We start from the raw sequence: 16,684 nt of genomic DNA, 5'->3' as shown, positions 1-16,684 counted from the left end.
AGAATTTCATATTATATGCATAATTCAATCTTACACTATATAAATTTTAAGACGAGGTTTACACCATATAAGTTTATCCTAGATGTGAAAATTTTCAACATATTTTTTATTTCATTATTTTGTCTTACAAATTTGTTTATGTTTTTTGCAATTTCAAATTAATGGTAACTTTAATTTTGTTAAACAAAATGTCATTTTTAGATTTTTTTTATTCTTTTAAGTTTTAATTCTTTGCTTTCACAAAATTATAAAAACTATACTAAAATAAAATGAGATATTATTGATGGTTAAATTTCGTCAATAATGTTTAATATTTGTGGACGAATTTTAGTGATAAATTTGCTTTCATTAATAAATCTTGTTTTACCAACAAATTTATTCTTGACAAAAATTTGTCAATAATTAAAAAATTTACTATAATGCTAGATAGTATGTGATATGTGATGCTATGTTAATTTTTTTACAGTTAAATTTATTAACTATACTAAAATATTTTGTATATGATTTTAATTTTCTTACTATGAAAAATTTAAAATTAATAGAAAAAGTTAATAAAAACAGCTATTGTAAATTTTTTTAAAGAACATTTATAAGAAATTTCAATAAAATATTAACCATATTATAATAATAAAATTTAATGGCGATTTTCTATAAAAAAAAGGTTATTTATGTATTTTAAAAATTAAAAACTAATTAATTAACATTTAAAATACAAAAACCAAAATTAAATTTAACAAAACAAAGTGCCGAACATACGTGAGCCTTCATTATTCATCTTTTATATGTGATAAATATTTGTGTGTTGAAAGAATTAACGGTGTCAATCATTTATATTAGTAACAAAGAAAAAATAAATTATTTGGGATCGTAATGGATAGTAAATTATAAAAGAAATATTATTTTAATTTTTAATATAATAGTTACATATTATTATTTATGTTTAATTATAATAATGATAAAAGATAGAAATAAATTAAAATGTATTTTTTAAACAAATCAATAATGAATTAGCGTGAAAATTTTAATTTGTTTAAAGTGGTTTAATGATTTTAGAAAAATAAAAGATGAATACTAATTTAGTTGATGTGATTATATGTAAATGACAAAGTTGACCTTCACGAATAGAATAAGGACAAAAGAATATCGTTAAAGACAATAAATAACAAGATAATGACCCAAATCCAAAGTAAACAATTACAGCATACGAAAGACTTAGGAGACAAATAACTTGTAGAAGAAAATTATGATTACATAATATTTCACCAAAATAAATTATGAAAAATTTAACTCTTAGAATTAAGTTAAGATTTAAAGTGTAAAGAATTTTTTCTCAAAATTCAATATATCAAAATTGTTTTATAAGAGAGAAAACATAATTACATTCAATTGCAAATGCAAATGTAAGAGAAATTAAACATAAATCTTAATCTAATACTCCTTGTGAATCTTAAAAATTAAAATTTCCTTGATTTGTACCTAAATAATTTAGAGATAGAAAATAATACTTTGACAATATATTTTTTTATAATATTTTAACATTATCTATGTATCATTATGTGATTGGTTTATGTTGATGTTTATAATAATTATTATTCACCGTAAATTAATTTTTGACTAATTACATATTTAGATAATATTAAAATGTGTACAGAGATGCATGTGATATCTGAGTCACGCTTGTCCTTCAAGCAAATATGTTTTTCTTTTCTTCTCTATGCATCCATAAAACTCTAAGTGCACCCCTATCTTTCTTTCCAAAATCTTCCACTATAAATATATCTATTATATAAACTACTATTTACATCAATAAAATACAATAAAAAAATGATCCTAATTATGAAGCCAATAAATATAAAATAAAGAAAATAAGAAATTAATTTTGAAAGTAATAATAATAAAAAAAGGCACTAATATTATTTATTTGAACATAATTTGTACTAAACTAGAAGTGAAAAACTTTGTGCATGGCCTGAGCCTCATCAAAAACCAGTTCACCAGAATCATATACGCATCAAACAGTTTGCACTAAAACATAGCATATCCAATTGTAGAGTTCATATCCATCTCATTGAAACCTCTTCTTACTTCTGATAACTCTCTTCTTGCAACCTCAAACAATCCTTCAGCAGCAGCAAGTTCCCCTCTCAGTCTCTTCATCTTGATCTCCAAACCAACCACAGTGTCCTTCAGTTTCTTCAACTGCTTTGCTTTTTCCGTGTAAGCTTTCAAACCCAATGCTGATTCAACATAAGGTTTCAGCCATGCCAAATCAAACCCTGAGGATTTCACAAGTTCCTTCCACAAATCACGAAGATGCTTTATGTCTTCTTCACTCATATCTTTAACCCTTTTGGTCTTCAGAAAATGAAGAACTTGGCCTAATGATGTGAATGCCCATTGTCTGAACCCGCGAGTTCTCTCTTTCTGGCACTGTATAAGGTTTGGATGCCATATGCAAGCCTCTTCCAGCAGTGGAATGAAGGCTTCTTCTTCTTCTGCTAAAATCTTCAAATCTATGAGTTCTCTCAGTGTCAAACTGCTTGAACAACCCTTTTGAGTTTCCCCTTCTGCTGCACTAGATCCTGAGGTTCTCGGACTAATGCTGTCCCTATCCGAGGATGTTTCTGTTGCTTGACCACCTGATGAAGAGTCATGATATGGAGAACAATTTGGGTGAACCTGAATATTGGGTGCTAAATCCGAGACACAGATGTGTGCCTCAATGATGCAGCTGTTCTTCACAAGATATCCTTTGTTATGGTTGTAGAAATCACTTAGATTCAAGAAAAATGAACCCCAGCTACGATATCCTCCATTGAACTTCTGTTTGGTCTCTGAAAATCACAAAAATCGTTAACATCACAAAATTGGCTTATAATATATCATAAGTTGACTTTGTTCTATCTCTTATATCATACAAAAATGTAGATTTTAACCTTAAGTTAACCTTACAAAATCAAACTGTCGTCTTTATGTCTGGTTAAGCTGTTCCAAAAGAAAGAGTCATAATTCGAAAACTTAGAATACCTTTTTCAATTGTTTTTCTGTTGTCCACTTGGTTGATCAGAACCAACTTGAAAAAGGTGTGTCTGGTCCATCCGTACGGAGGTAAAGAATCAGCAACCATCAAATACACTGAAAAATGGTTGACATCACTCCTCAATGGATGCACAAGGATCCTCCTGTGATATCATGAAAACCCATGGTTGATTCATAGAAACTCTCCAAAACAAGGCTTTGATTGTCTTTCTCTCATCACAGCAATGAAATAAAGTGAAGGATAAGGTTCAGTTAAGGAACTTTTAGCTGTTGGCGATTATTCAGTGCTTGTTTTCAATTTGGTGAGCCTATATGTAATGCAGTTATGAAAAGAACACAAATCTGAAGCAGTCTAAAGTTTATCATCTTCACGTACCATGTACAGCCACGGATTTTGAAAGGCTTGGAGCGCAGTTTCATGATATTTTGTTTAGAGAAATCCTCAATTTTCCATGAGAACTTCTCGAAATCAACACTTCTGCTCAATTCAGTCACCATTCCGGTATGTTCATCTGGTGCTAGCTGTAGTTACAAACGAAAGAAATCAATATTACAAGATAAAAACAAAATAGCAAGAACATACGTACATATATATACACACATACATATACCCAGAAGTTTATATACTCACAAAGATCCTGTAAGAGGTTCTGCTGGTGATGAGAAGAGAAGGAGATCAAAGGCTTGTAATCATGAATGCTTGTTATCACTTGGAGAGAAAGATAAGAAAGAAAGAGTAAAAGAGAAAGAGAGAGAATGCTTTTTGGAGAAAGATGACCAAAAGAGAGAGAAAATGAAAGGCAAAGGAGGTATAAAATATAGTCAAGTCAAATGCAAATAGGATGGTTTGGTGTAAGGAATCATCTAACTGGCATTTTTAATGTGTAGAAATTTCAAACAGCAAACAATTAAAGGAAACTTAAACGGAGGAGGCCACAACTTTATGAGGCACAAAGCCAGGCTTATGAAAGTTCAAGGAAATAACATTCCCAACATTTAATATTTTGAGGTTCATTACAACAAGTAATTTAGATTATCTGAGTGTTTTTTTTTTCTATATAATGTGTCTTCAAAAATATATTAAACTTTGATATTGATGTTTTAAAAAATTAATATGTCAGTATCAATATATTTTAGAATAGGATGACAATCCATCCCCTTTAGGTTTAGGTTTGAGTTGGATTGGCCTATGTTGCATGGAATAGGTTTGTCTTCCATAAAAATTGAGGGTTAGTTTTATTGTGTCATAAATCTATCTTTATTAGCAAAATTGAAATAAATTAACTAAATATAAAATTAAAATTCATGTCAAATAAATACGTTAAAGTTAAATCTTTTAAATAAACGTAAAAATAATTTATTCTCTAAACTAAAAAAAATAGCAATTGATTAACGTTGAATGTAAACAAGAGAATTGACTCAAATTTAATATGGAGTTAGTGAATAACAAAATAAAATAAAAGAGTTATGTGTGGTCCATTTTATCTAGTAATGAATTTTAAATCTTTTATATCGACTAGAGATAAAACTAATATATAATATATAAATGAATTCAAATCTCTCATCTGATTTTGTAGGATTGAATTAGACTAAAATCTATTTCATGATATCAGAGTTATATATATATGTAAGATTCTGTTCTATCGATATTATTTCATCAGCTATCACAAAGTTATTAATGTCTAGTTTCACGTTCGATATTACGTACTAAAATATTCGATTTAATCTATACTTTCCCTTACTAACTGTATAATTCACATTATCTTTATTTTGAAGGTGGAATGGAAAGATTAAAAAAAAATCTGTATAAAACCTGAACTAGGAGAGGTTGCTTAGAACAATCGTCTTCCAACGCTAATCTCACCCTTTAAAAAAAAATAAAAAATACTTGAACATAGTTTTATGTCTTGCAATGCGTATCTGTCCTTTAAAAATACTTGAACATAGTTTTAAATCTCTGAATGAATCATGGTAGAGAACATGTAATGTTATTAAATAGCAGTTCCATTGCTTTCAGGAAGTCATAATCTGATCTCAAGAAAAGGTTTATTAAGTTAATTATGAGTGTGGCTTAAGCATTAAGCAATTTTAAAACCAAGTCAAAGCATGTACTGTTACAAAGTATATATACATTGAAGAATATGAAATCGAAAACACTGAGAAAATTATAAGTAGAAGATTTTGGACCATTAGATGTTAGCTGCTTGACCTTTCAACTGCAGGCAAGTTTTTCATAAATTCTAAAACACCAATCATTTTCTGTATATGATTCAGTCAACATTTCACTGGTACGTTTCTCTTTCACCTACATGTATCAAATCAAATGATGCTACTATTTTATTTCACATCTTTTTCTTGGATTTGGATGAAAGATAGTAATTAAAGATGGGGAGCTTCTTTGAATTTAGATAAAAAAGAGAAAGGTAAAAAAGAAAAGTTAAAAAATAATATTCGTGGTGGATTTCATTAATGTGATAAAAAGATTAAATTAGTTAGCTAATATAAAAAATATAAAAATATATATCTTGATTTAATTTTAATAAAGTTAGTATGGATTAAAATTGAAAAATAATTAATTTATAAAATTGAAAACAATTTTTAAATTTATATTTTTGATAAAGTTCTATAAAATTACATGAATTTAAAGAATAATTAAATTTTCAAAATGAATTTTCTAATATTTATTTGGCAATGACATCAAATAAAAATAACTATATAAAATTAATAGTCAATTAAACTTAACTTTTGTAATTAAAATATAGATAGATAGATAGATTGATATGATATTTAATATATAGGTATGTGTGTGTTTTATTATAACTATTTGCATCACAATATTCTCTTACCACTTTTTTTATTATATTTAAATTTAATCTAAATATAAAGTAACTTTCTTTAAAACCTTTTCAAATCATTAAGAACATGTTTAAACAATTTAAAGAACATGTTTAAACAATTTAAATACAGATAATATATAAAAACCAAATTTTAGTCTTTAAATTTAGATAACTTATTTTTTAAAATATATTTGTAGAGAAAAAAGTGACTTGTTGATTTTATTTATTTCACATGACACATGTTAGGGTTTTGCCTCATAGCATTTTCCGTGTTTCCATAATGGTATCTATGATGCAATTAATTTGCATGCAATATGGAATGTAATTAAGGTACAACTTTCCATAATTAAAAATTAATGTTGATTAAATAAATTTAATAATTGTAAGGTCAAAATTGCAACTTATAAAGATTTTTGTTGACTATGTGTATATACATTCTCCATATTCCAACTTCAAATCTAAGTGCATCTTCCGCTTCCAATTCAAAGTAAGGAAAACTAGTAAAATTAAGTTTGAAATCTCTCTTTCTTCTTCATGAGAGGGATACTAGTCTCCTTCTTTCTTCTTTACAAATCTACATAACAAAATGTAATTAGAGGTGTTATAAATATTATAGATAAATATTTATTAGATAATTTAAATATTATATAATAAATTATTATATTTTCTATTTCAATTTATATTATATATATATATATATATATATATATATATATATATATATATATATATATATATATATTTCTTTAATTTTATCTCTGTGTTTTAAATATTTTGAATTGGATTTATTTTATTTAAATATGAATTAATGTAATTTTTGTATCAAATTGACAGTGATGATGTTATGATAATACTATACTATTTATTATTTATTGTTCTCACACAAACAAAAATATTTAAAATAATAAAGCTAAATTGAAAGATCATTATAAAAGAATATTTTTGCACTATGACCGAGTATCTATAAAAGATTCATCATTAACTATATCCATGTTGGTCTATTAAGTTGATACGTACTTGATTCATCAATATAATATAATACGAGAGACACTTGATTACTAACAATGATAATTCATAAGCTAAAAAGTATTTGGGTTAATGGACATAGGCCAATCCAAGTAAAAATTTATAAACAATAACTACAAATAACAAACCTTACAAGGTATGTTAATTATGTTTCATTAATTACCACATTTATTGTTTCTTGACACATTAGGCTAACTTGAGCATTTTCTACAAGTACACTCTTACCCAAAGTTAATTGTTGCAACTCTATTCCCTTATCTTCATCTCCCTTACCACATCATATATATATATGATACTTCATCGTTACAACATGTTCATAGTTGCACAGACTATGATACCTATAGGATTATATATCTAATGATACAAATTTTCTTTGCAAGATTACTACCGAGTACCAATATCATGATCAACAAGTTTAAAATTGAAGATCGACTGCCAATAAATGATACGTTGAAGCTCCTTGCAAGCCTTTAGCATGTAACATATAAAGCCTAGAGGACTGATGTACTATATAAACCAAGTACCTCTCGACCATACCAGTATAGGACTTGTCCTTGGTCAAATGTATGTTGAATTACTAAGTTGACATGTACTTGATTCACCCCTATTCGGCTAGTACAAGGTCACACAAGATACTTAATCACCATAACTCATGATTAACAATAATACTTCATAAACTGACAAGTATTTGGACCAAGGGGTCCAGTACCATCAAAGTACCCATAACCAGTAAGTATAAATAACAAATTTTACGATATATGTTAATTATGTTTTATTAAATACTATATTTATCGTTTGTTGACACTATAGACTAATTTAAACGACAAATTGTTTTTTTCAGCCTTACTAGTTTTAGAAGAATTAACACTCAAAAGGATGATGAATACTCTGAAAATTGAAGGCTAAAAACGAGTCTTTATAAATCTTTATAAAAAGTGAGATTAACGAATCAAATTTATCCGAATGGGCTTGATAAGTTTACATTGAGATAAAGTTGAAATAAAAAACATTAATATGATGGAAAGAAATATGATAAAATCCATGAATTTATTTTATTTCTAATCTCTTTGGTAATATAACATCATTTAAAATTAGGTTACATGAAATTTTAAACTTAGCAAATTTAACTTTAAATGTTAAAAAAAAAAAAATACTTAACAACACCCATGTCTTTCAACATTCGTAATTATATTATTTTGACCTCTGTAGTTTCAGTTGTGCTAATTAATTCTTCAAGTATTTTAAGAAAAAAAAATGTTATTGAATTATGCTATTAGACGTTTCATGTAACAATAAATTGATGAATATATGTGCCCTCCGTTGTCTTTTTCAAAGTTATCCAAATACTATTTTCCATGCACTTGCTTCATTTACTTTCTGTCTCCTTGTTTGTATGTAGAAATGAGAAACATCTGAAAAACATCTTTCGACCTAACCTTATAACTAAACTTATTCAATGTATATTATAACAGAAAAAAAATCATGAAATTAATTTTTTGTCACAAATTTTTTCGTATATATATTCCATTTATTTAACGGATTTTGAAATATAATTTTCCCGAATATAACCATTTTTTTTAAATTTAGTTATAAATTTTAAAAATATATTGTTAGGCATGAATTTTCAGAAAATGGTTATCATGCGAATTGTCATTTTTATTCTCATTGTGCGACCAGGTAAAGTTATATTCACATTGATGTGAAAATTACATTTAAGCTAAATAGTTGACTTAAATTTGAACTTAGTTTTTCTTATTTTAATTGTTTTAAAATTTAATATATTTTCTGAAATGTTGAAATTTTGTCAAACTTAGTTATAATAAAGTTTCCACGAAAAAAGTTAATTACTATGTGAGTAAAATACAATGTTATTCTACAAAGTAAATGTACCCAAGTTTTGTTATGAAAAATTAAGTAAATAAATGTGTTGTATAAATAAAAGTAATTTACTAAAATAAAAGTTGTCTTTGTAAGTTAACGATATCCCGCTGATATAGAAAAACACGTAATAAATACTTTTTATAATACTTAATTTTCTATTTGTGATAGTTTAAATGAATTTCTATTTATCGTTGAAATTTCTTTATTGAGATAAACTAAGAACATTAAGCACGAGTGAAATATGAGTTATTCATGTAAAAAAAATTGACACTCCTTTCAATATAAAATTATAACATTTAATATCACTATTTTTTTTTTTACTTAAAATTGAACTTTGAATTTATAATTAGATTAGTAATATTTATAATTTTAATAGAGTATCTACTGACTTTGTTTTTTACACTATATGTAGAATAATATTTACTATATGTTCAATTTTATTATTCAAAAAACAATTATTAGCATGTTTAGACGAATTACTTTTAAAAGATTTAAGGTAAAAAAAAAAAAAATATATATATATATATATATATATATATATATAATTAATTCCTTTATAAATTAAAATGATCTTACATATAAATTAACCTATGAAAACATTTTTACATGTAGTTTGTTTTAAATTTTATTGTTTACTTCTATGATAATTGTTTTGGAACAAGTCATATATATGACTTAAGAAGCTGTTTCAACATTGTCACATGAACAAGTGGGGTCGATACTTAAGAGCCATGTGACTTTTTCCTCATCTTTATTATATTTATTTATTTATTTTATTAAAATTTATGGAAAATTAAAAAACAGTTGTTATACTTTGCATTTCATTTTGATGATATTTTATTTTATAATTTCCAGTAAATATAAAAAACAACAAAATTATCTTAACGTCTCTGTCTTTGTTATTGATTCCATGTAGAACAAAATAAGCACAAAGTTAAACTTTCACGTCAAACAAAACAAGTTGTCAGAGAGCAATAATAGTACCAACAAGGTCACATGTCCATTACTAAAATAATTCAATAACTCAGGTTGAATAGTCTTAGTATTTTTAAATAATACATCATTTTTATTCCATTTTAAAAATGTTAAAATTAAAAATTAGTATTTAAAAAGTAAATTTTATAGTATACTCAATATCAAAATAATTCAAGTTGAGAAATTAGTATCTTAAAGTAAAATTTGTTTTGTGATGTCCAATAAAAAAAGTAATATATTCAAGTTTAATACTAAACATGTGTAGTCTTTTAGTCATTTTTACAAATATCGAAATTAAAAATAAGTATTTTAAAATAAAATTTGTTTTAGATGTTAGTTCTTGTATAAATGATATTGAGTAACAAAGTTAATTTAGGTGAATAACATGATAGATATATAGAAGAATCATACGTCGTAATGCAAGTGACATTGTACGTGTTACTATATTGGAAAAAAAAAAAAAACTGTGATGGAAAAACATTAATTAATACAACCCTAATTAGATGACTTTTTACGTCTATGATAAAAGAGAACTGAAAAATTAAAGAAAAAAAGTGATATATAATTAAAATTTTATTGTGGTTTTTGTTAATCCATTTTTTTAGTTTTTCATGTCATATGATTTATGACAGATTTAAACAAAAATAATGAAAAAAATGGGTGATGATACTTTTATAAATAATTAAAATTCCTTAATATCTCGACTTTCTAATGGTGTCTAATGTAAAACTATTTAAATTAAGATTTTTAATTTTATATTTATTTATTTCTCCTCTCTACGTGAGTGTTTGTGGAAGTTTTGAAGGCTTTTTTATGGTCAAAATTGGTAGTTATGGGTGTTATTTGGCGATGCATACTTTTCTCTTGTTGCAGTGGAGTTTTGTGAGTCTAAGTGTATCTTTGAAAAATGTGGTTATATCTTAATTTTTGAGGATTTTAATCAAAAGAATGCGTCAATGTCTCCAATAATTTTGTGTCGTTGTTGTTTACTGATTTGTATTTCATATACTAATTTTTTGTTGTATCATTGAGACTATAATTTTGATAACCAAATGGTTCATTGTATGTCAATTAATATAGATGTGCTTCTTAATATTTTAAGCAATTGATTAGATTTGAAAAAAAAAACATAAAACTAAAACTTTATGTGCAAAGTTATGTTAAGTATTATTATAATAAACTTTGACAACTCAATTATGATGACACCTCCAAAACTTATTATAATTTGTCATTACAAGAAAATTTACTAATAAAATAAAATAAAAGAATATAAGCATCTCACAAAATTTATGATAAATTTTATACTTTATGAACATATGTAAAATATATTTATTATAAAAAAATACAACTTTTTATATGAATGAAAGATAAATTAATTAAAATATCATTATAATAATTTTCTTCACGAAAAATATGAGAAATTTTGAACTGCATATATACATACAAAAATGTAAGTATTCAAGCTATCTCTTCTGATACTTTAAAAAACTACCAGTTGATTCAAAAAACCATAAAGAGCTAAAAAAGACTCATTTTTCAACCAAATCCTCTTAAAGTCCTTCCTCTAAGCATGTTTTAAAACATAAATAACTTTCATAAAGTCGTAAATAGAATTTTGTATTCTTAAAAAACTATCCAGATATTCACTCCAACTTCTTTTAAAAAAGACTAGCACGTGAAGCAAAACAAGGACAACTCCTAGCTACACCATCAATATTCACTTTAAACAACATATACAACTTGTCATATTACATTCATAAATGAAACCACCTTAATCTCCATAGTTTGAATATTGAAAAATTTCAACCTAAAAGATCAGAGGCAATATTACTCTATGCTTCTTAGATTTATTTCCCAATCATATAACAAAAGAAAACGTAATTGGATTTTGAAATCTACTATAATTTCTCATCCTTTAAATAATCTAAATAACTATAGTAATGATAGTCAATTTAATCACTTTAAACAAATGGCTACAAGAAGACTTCATAAACTAAACAACAAAATCCAAAAAAGAAAATTGCAAATACTGAAAAGCTTCCTTCAATCATCCCAAAATCATAAAGCAATAGAACAATGAAATAACAAATAAGAGAAAGATTACAAAGAACACATAGCATAATTAATATCATTCATTTTTTTTAACTTCCAAATCAATAGGCAAATGACCATACAACAATTTTCAAAGAACTATATAGTTTTAGTGAGTGGTACCTGTACAACCACACATTTCATACCAAAAAGAGTAAATTTTTTTTGAATTTTTTTGAAAAAGCACACAAATATCATCCAAAGTCCAATTAGACACATGTTTATCTTTATTAATTGTTAAAAAAGAAAAATCACATGAATTAACAACAAAAGAAAAAAAGTTTTAATAAATATCTATCCAAACCGAATGAACAACAAAATATAACTATTATGTCAGAATAAAAAATTCTAATTAATTTAGATATGAAAATGTATAACATGATAACATAATTATAAAGTTTAATAGAATCACCTTTTAAAGTCCAAAATATATTTTTCAAAATAATATTATATGCATTTTTAATATCATGTTTAAATTGATTTAAAATTTATGTAACTTCTTATCAAATTCATCGTAAATTTACATCAAATATTTTATTTAACATAAATTTATATTATCCACATATCCAAATCAGACTGTTATTTGATATAAAATATTACAAAATATTCAATGTGAAAAAAGAGAGTCTGTCTGTTTTATAATATCGTTTCCTCATTATCTAGTTTTAATTTGCAACCATTTTCCGATATAAAACTTTAATAATATGCCATATTAATCAATTCAGTTTAATGTAGTAGTTGTTATTATAAGGAGAAGACAAATATACTAAAATAATGATAAATTTTAACAATTAGTTTTAAAACTATTACTTGATTATTTATTTTGAAGTTATTATATTGTTTTAATAGTATTACAAATTTATTGGTATTATTGTTAATGTAATTATTTTAATAGCTAAAGTTCTGTTTGTGAGTGATACTTTTTTGGATTTAAATTAAACATATGAATAAACATCCTCAATAGAAAAAAGTCAGTGTTTCGAGGTGTGAAAGGGGAATGTTTGCCTTATGAATAATATGAACTATTGAAGTTTAAAAAAGATTTACCCACAGAAAATTGGATAAAAGTTTTCTTATAAAGACTATATATAAAAATTAATGAGTGAATTTATATGTAAAATTTTTGGGTAACCAAAAATATATTAGTTATAAATAATGATTTTCTTATTATTAATTTAATATTCGACTTACAAATCGTTTTTTTTTTTTTTGCATATATCTGTTAAGCTAAGTTTTTAAGATATTGGTAGTTACACTTAAAAATACTTTGTACACTGCTTTTTTCTTTTTGCTTTCTTTAACTTTGAACACTTTTCAACAATGGAGGCCTGTTTGTGGAGCCACATTGCATCCAAAAGCACTTAATTGAGTTTTATGTGGTGCTGATTTTTATTCAAAAGAAAGCAAAAATAATTATGCAAGAAAATTAATGCATCTTTAATTAATTTTTATAAAGTATATACGTATTGATTAATAATAGTGTGATGTAACCATTTGAGGAATTTATGATTATTTGAAAGTTGAAGATTTAATTGAATCTCAATATTCTTCGTAATAAATTTACCGATTTATTAATGTTTTTAAGAGTTAGCTTCTATCAAATATTTATGTTTTATTGAATACTTAAGAACATTATGAATTTGGCCGATAAAAAGAATAAAAGTTTTATTTTCATTAAGTAACATTGTTTCTGTCTTCGTATCATTGATTATTTTGTTCTAATGTTTAATTTATAAAATGAAACAATGTCATTTTCTTTTTATAAAGATGATTAGGGTTTCAAAACTTTAATTATTTTATGGTCGAAGTTTGTGTTGTTTTTGTCAGTGCTACAAAATCAAAATCAAATGCTAGTTAAGATTTAATTAAAAATATATATATATATTTTAATTATTTAATAATTTATTTTATAAAAAATAGATTAAAAATGTTTAAATTTATAAGAAATTTAAAACTTAATTAAATAATATCTTTTATTTTTCATATAGAGATGAATAAACAATTATAATGCAATGTAATTTAATTAAGAATATTCAAATTTATAAGTACTCAAAATTTAACTGAACTTATATATATATATATATATATATATATATATATATATATATATATATTATATTTTTTCTATTTTTTATTTCTTTTAATTGTTTGATTTATTATAAAATTCATTTCGATCTAAAATATTTTTTTTTCTAGTTACAACTTTTTATAATGAATTTTAAATAATTTACGTCAATTATATATATTTATGCTTTACATTTATATTTTTTTAAATATTTTTTATTTATTATATTTTTTTACGTAACAATGTTTAACTCTTTAAATGTTTAATAACATAAATATTTTATTTACCAAGTAATATAAAAAACTTATATTCTTTATTTTTTTAATTAATTTTTGTTTTATTTAGCGAACTATTTTGTTTTCTTTGATTTTTTTTATAAAAATTTTTCATTATTTATTTTTTTTTAATTTTATTATATCTTTAATTATACATTTATTCAATGTCTATTAAATTATTTTTAAAATATACAAATAATAATTTTTTTTAATATTTTTATTTATTATTTATTTTTATATGATATTTTTTTCTATATGGGATATGGAAACGCACTCCATCTTTGTTATCATTTTCAATTTTTAAATACTTTTTTAAGAGCATACATAGTTATACACACATTTTTTTAATTTTTAATTAACTAATATTAATATCTTTAATAAAATAAGTTGAAAAAATATTATCTTTAAATATTAAATTATTTCAATGTAAATTATAACTAATAATGAAATGTTAATTTATAAATATTAATGATTTAAATTATTATATTATTATACGTTAAAATTTTCATATATTATAATATAAAAATAATCTTTTAAGTTAATTTTTAATTTAAAAAAAAAAAGAAGACTGCAACGAAGGAGTAGTTGGAGATATCATTGAACTCACCCAATCGTGATGAGCTGGCGAACTTACCTGTGATTATTATCGGAAAAAATTAACAAAAAATAATAATTCAGTAAAAATAAAAATATTTTAAAAAACATGGCAGTACAAAAATAGAGAGTATAATAAATATTAATAAATGATTTTATCGTTCATAACAATCAATAGTTAATATTGAATGAAATTTGGACCCTCTGATCACGGGAAGGAAATAATGATTAAAGTCCATGATGAAAAATATAAGATCTCTTGCTTACTTATGTTATATGAATCTTTCCATATATATATAGTCAATGAAAACTTTTAATTAGGTTCATTTATTCTGGTACTATTTGTTTCTTAAAATATTTCTTCACTTTCTAGATATTCAACAATTTTAACTATTTTTGTAGTCAATAATATAAAAGGAATATGAAAATGTTAGGGTTTGACTTGTCTTTTGGCTCATCATGTTCATAAATGGGACATTTTCAATTATTTAATTGTCCTAGGATGTGATACTAAAAAGATTTAATTTGGAAAGATTTTATGATTTTGGATTAGTGATTTATTTTTGTTATCACTCTAAAAAAAACTTTTTATCAATAAAAATATTTTATATATATAAATTTATGTCCATCTTTTATTTTATTTGATGTGAAACTTTATTTATACTTAACATATTTTACGTATTTTTTTAGATTTTATATCATTTAATCAAACTATTTTAAAAGTTTTCAGAAATAACTCCATTTTTATTGATTCCTGCAACCATAATTTTCAAACTATTTTAAAATTAAAGAAAGATAAAGAATGATGTATATTTGAATATCGTCCAGAGAACTATTGGAAGTACTAGTAAAGTTTTTTCCTTTCTCCACCCCCACAATTACTAAATGCACCCTCATAATTACTAGTTGCACCCTACCTTAATAGAAAAAAGACTAGATACTCTTCATCATTAAATCACACTACCATCATAGTTAAAAAGACCTCGTTCGAAAAAGCTCTTTCCAAAATATATTTAACCTGGGATATTTCAGAAAACTCATTTTAAAAATCATCAAATGTATTAAGAAAAGTTTTTTCAGGAAATCCAATTCCAGAAAAATTGTTTCTAAATGCATTTTATATATTCTGAAAACACATTTCTGACTTGTTCCTAAAAATTCTCAGAAAATATAATCTAAAAATTAGACTAAAATGATATTTAAAAATTTGGAAAATATGCAAAAAGATTGTGGAGACGCAGGAGTAAAAGCCAACATGTTTTTAGAGAACCTAATACTGAGTCTTACTGAGTCTTGTTTTTTACATTCATCCTATAAATAAACAAAAATTATTATTTTTAGTAAGAAAATAAAAGTAGAAGCTTTGAATAAACAGTAATGTCAAATAATCACCACTCAATATAAAAATATTTTAAAATAGAGAAATTATCTATAAAACAATTTTACTATTCATAATAAGAAGGTTGTCCCTCTTAAAAGAGATCATGAACCACTAGAAGATATATGTTGAAGATATAATTTAGATTTAAATTATTGTTGTACTTAATTAAAAATAATTGAAAGTTGTTTTCTGTTTTCAAAGTTGTTTCCTATTTTCACGTAGAATGCTTATATAATTGTATGTCATTTTGAAAAAAAAGGAATGAATGAAAGTATCGTATTTTATCCCCTGTGAATTGTTTAACATGGTATCAGGTGTTTTTTTAATTCCGGGAATATCTATCTTCATCTTCGGTATCCAATTCCTAAATTCCCAATTTCGCCATGGCCAATCCTTCTTCCACCTCCTCATTGTCTACCACCTTTGCCCCATCTTCCAATATTATCATTCAGCAAGATAATTCTTCTTTTCCCATCACTATTATTCTTGATGACTCAAACTACCCCTTTGATCCCAGTTA

At 24.4% G+C, this 16,684-nt stretch overlaps 1 protein-coding gene across 1 annotated transcript; it reads right to left on the bottom strand.

The window, feature by feature from the left end:
* Window positions 1-1,907: 1,907 nt before the first annotated feature.
* On the bottom strand, window positions 1,908-3,934 carry LOC106771542 (MATH domain and coiled-coil domain-containing protein At3g58270). Its single transcript, XM_014657537.2, has 4 exons — window positions 3,671-3,934; window positions 3,416-3,561; window positions 3,028-3,182; window positions 1,908-2,834 (listed from the first exon to the last, which is right to left on the bottom strand). Exons 2-4 carry the CDS (start codon window positions 3,535-3,537, stop codon window positions 2,026-2,028), a joined length of 1,086 nt encoding a protein of 361 aa, XP_014513023.1. The 5' UTR covers window positions 3,538-3,561; window positions 3,671-3,934; the 3' UTR covers window positions 1,908-2,025.
* Between the last annotated feature and the right edge of the window lie 12,750 nt (window positions 3,935-16,684).

This window comes from Vigna radiata, chromosome 8 (assembly GCF_000741045.1).
Source record: "Vigna radiata var. radiata cultivar VC1973A chromosome 8, Vradiata_ver6, whole genome shotgun sequence".
Lineage (NCBI taxonomy): Eukaryota > Viridiplantae > Streptophyta > Magnoliopsida > Fabales > Fabaceae > Vigna > Vigna radiata.
The sequence above is the reverse complement of the archived record's forward strand: the minus strand, read 5'-3'. Positions and strand labels throughout refer to the sequence as shown.

Bases quoted from the DNA above. Each gene is read 5' to 3' on its own strand.
- LOC106771542 (XM_014657537.2), bottom strand. From the start codon at position 3,537: ATGGTGACTGAATTGAGCAGAAGTGTTGATTTCGAGAAGTTCTCATGG. The intron at 3,183-3,415 runs GTACGTGAAGAT...ATGATATCACAG, and splicing joins AAAATCCGTGGCTGTACATG to GAGGATCCTTGTGCATCCAT. The intron at 2,835-3,027 runs GTATTCTAAGTT...TGTGATTTTCAG, and splicing joins CAGAAAAACAATTGAAAAAG to AGACCAAACAGAAGTTCAAT.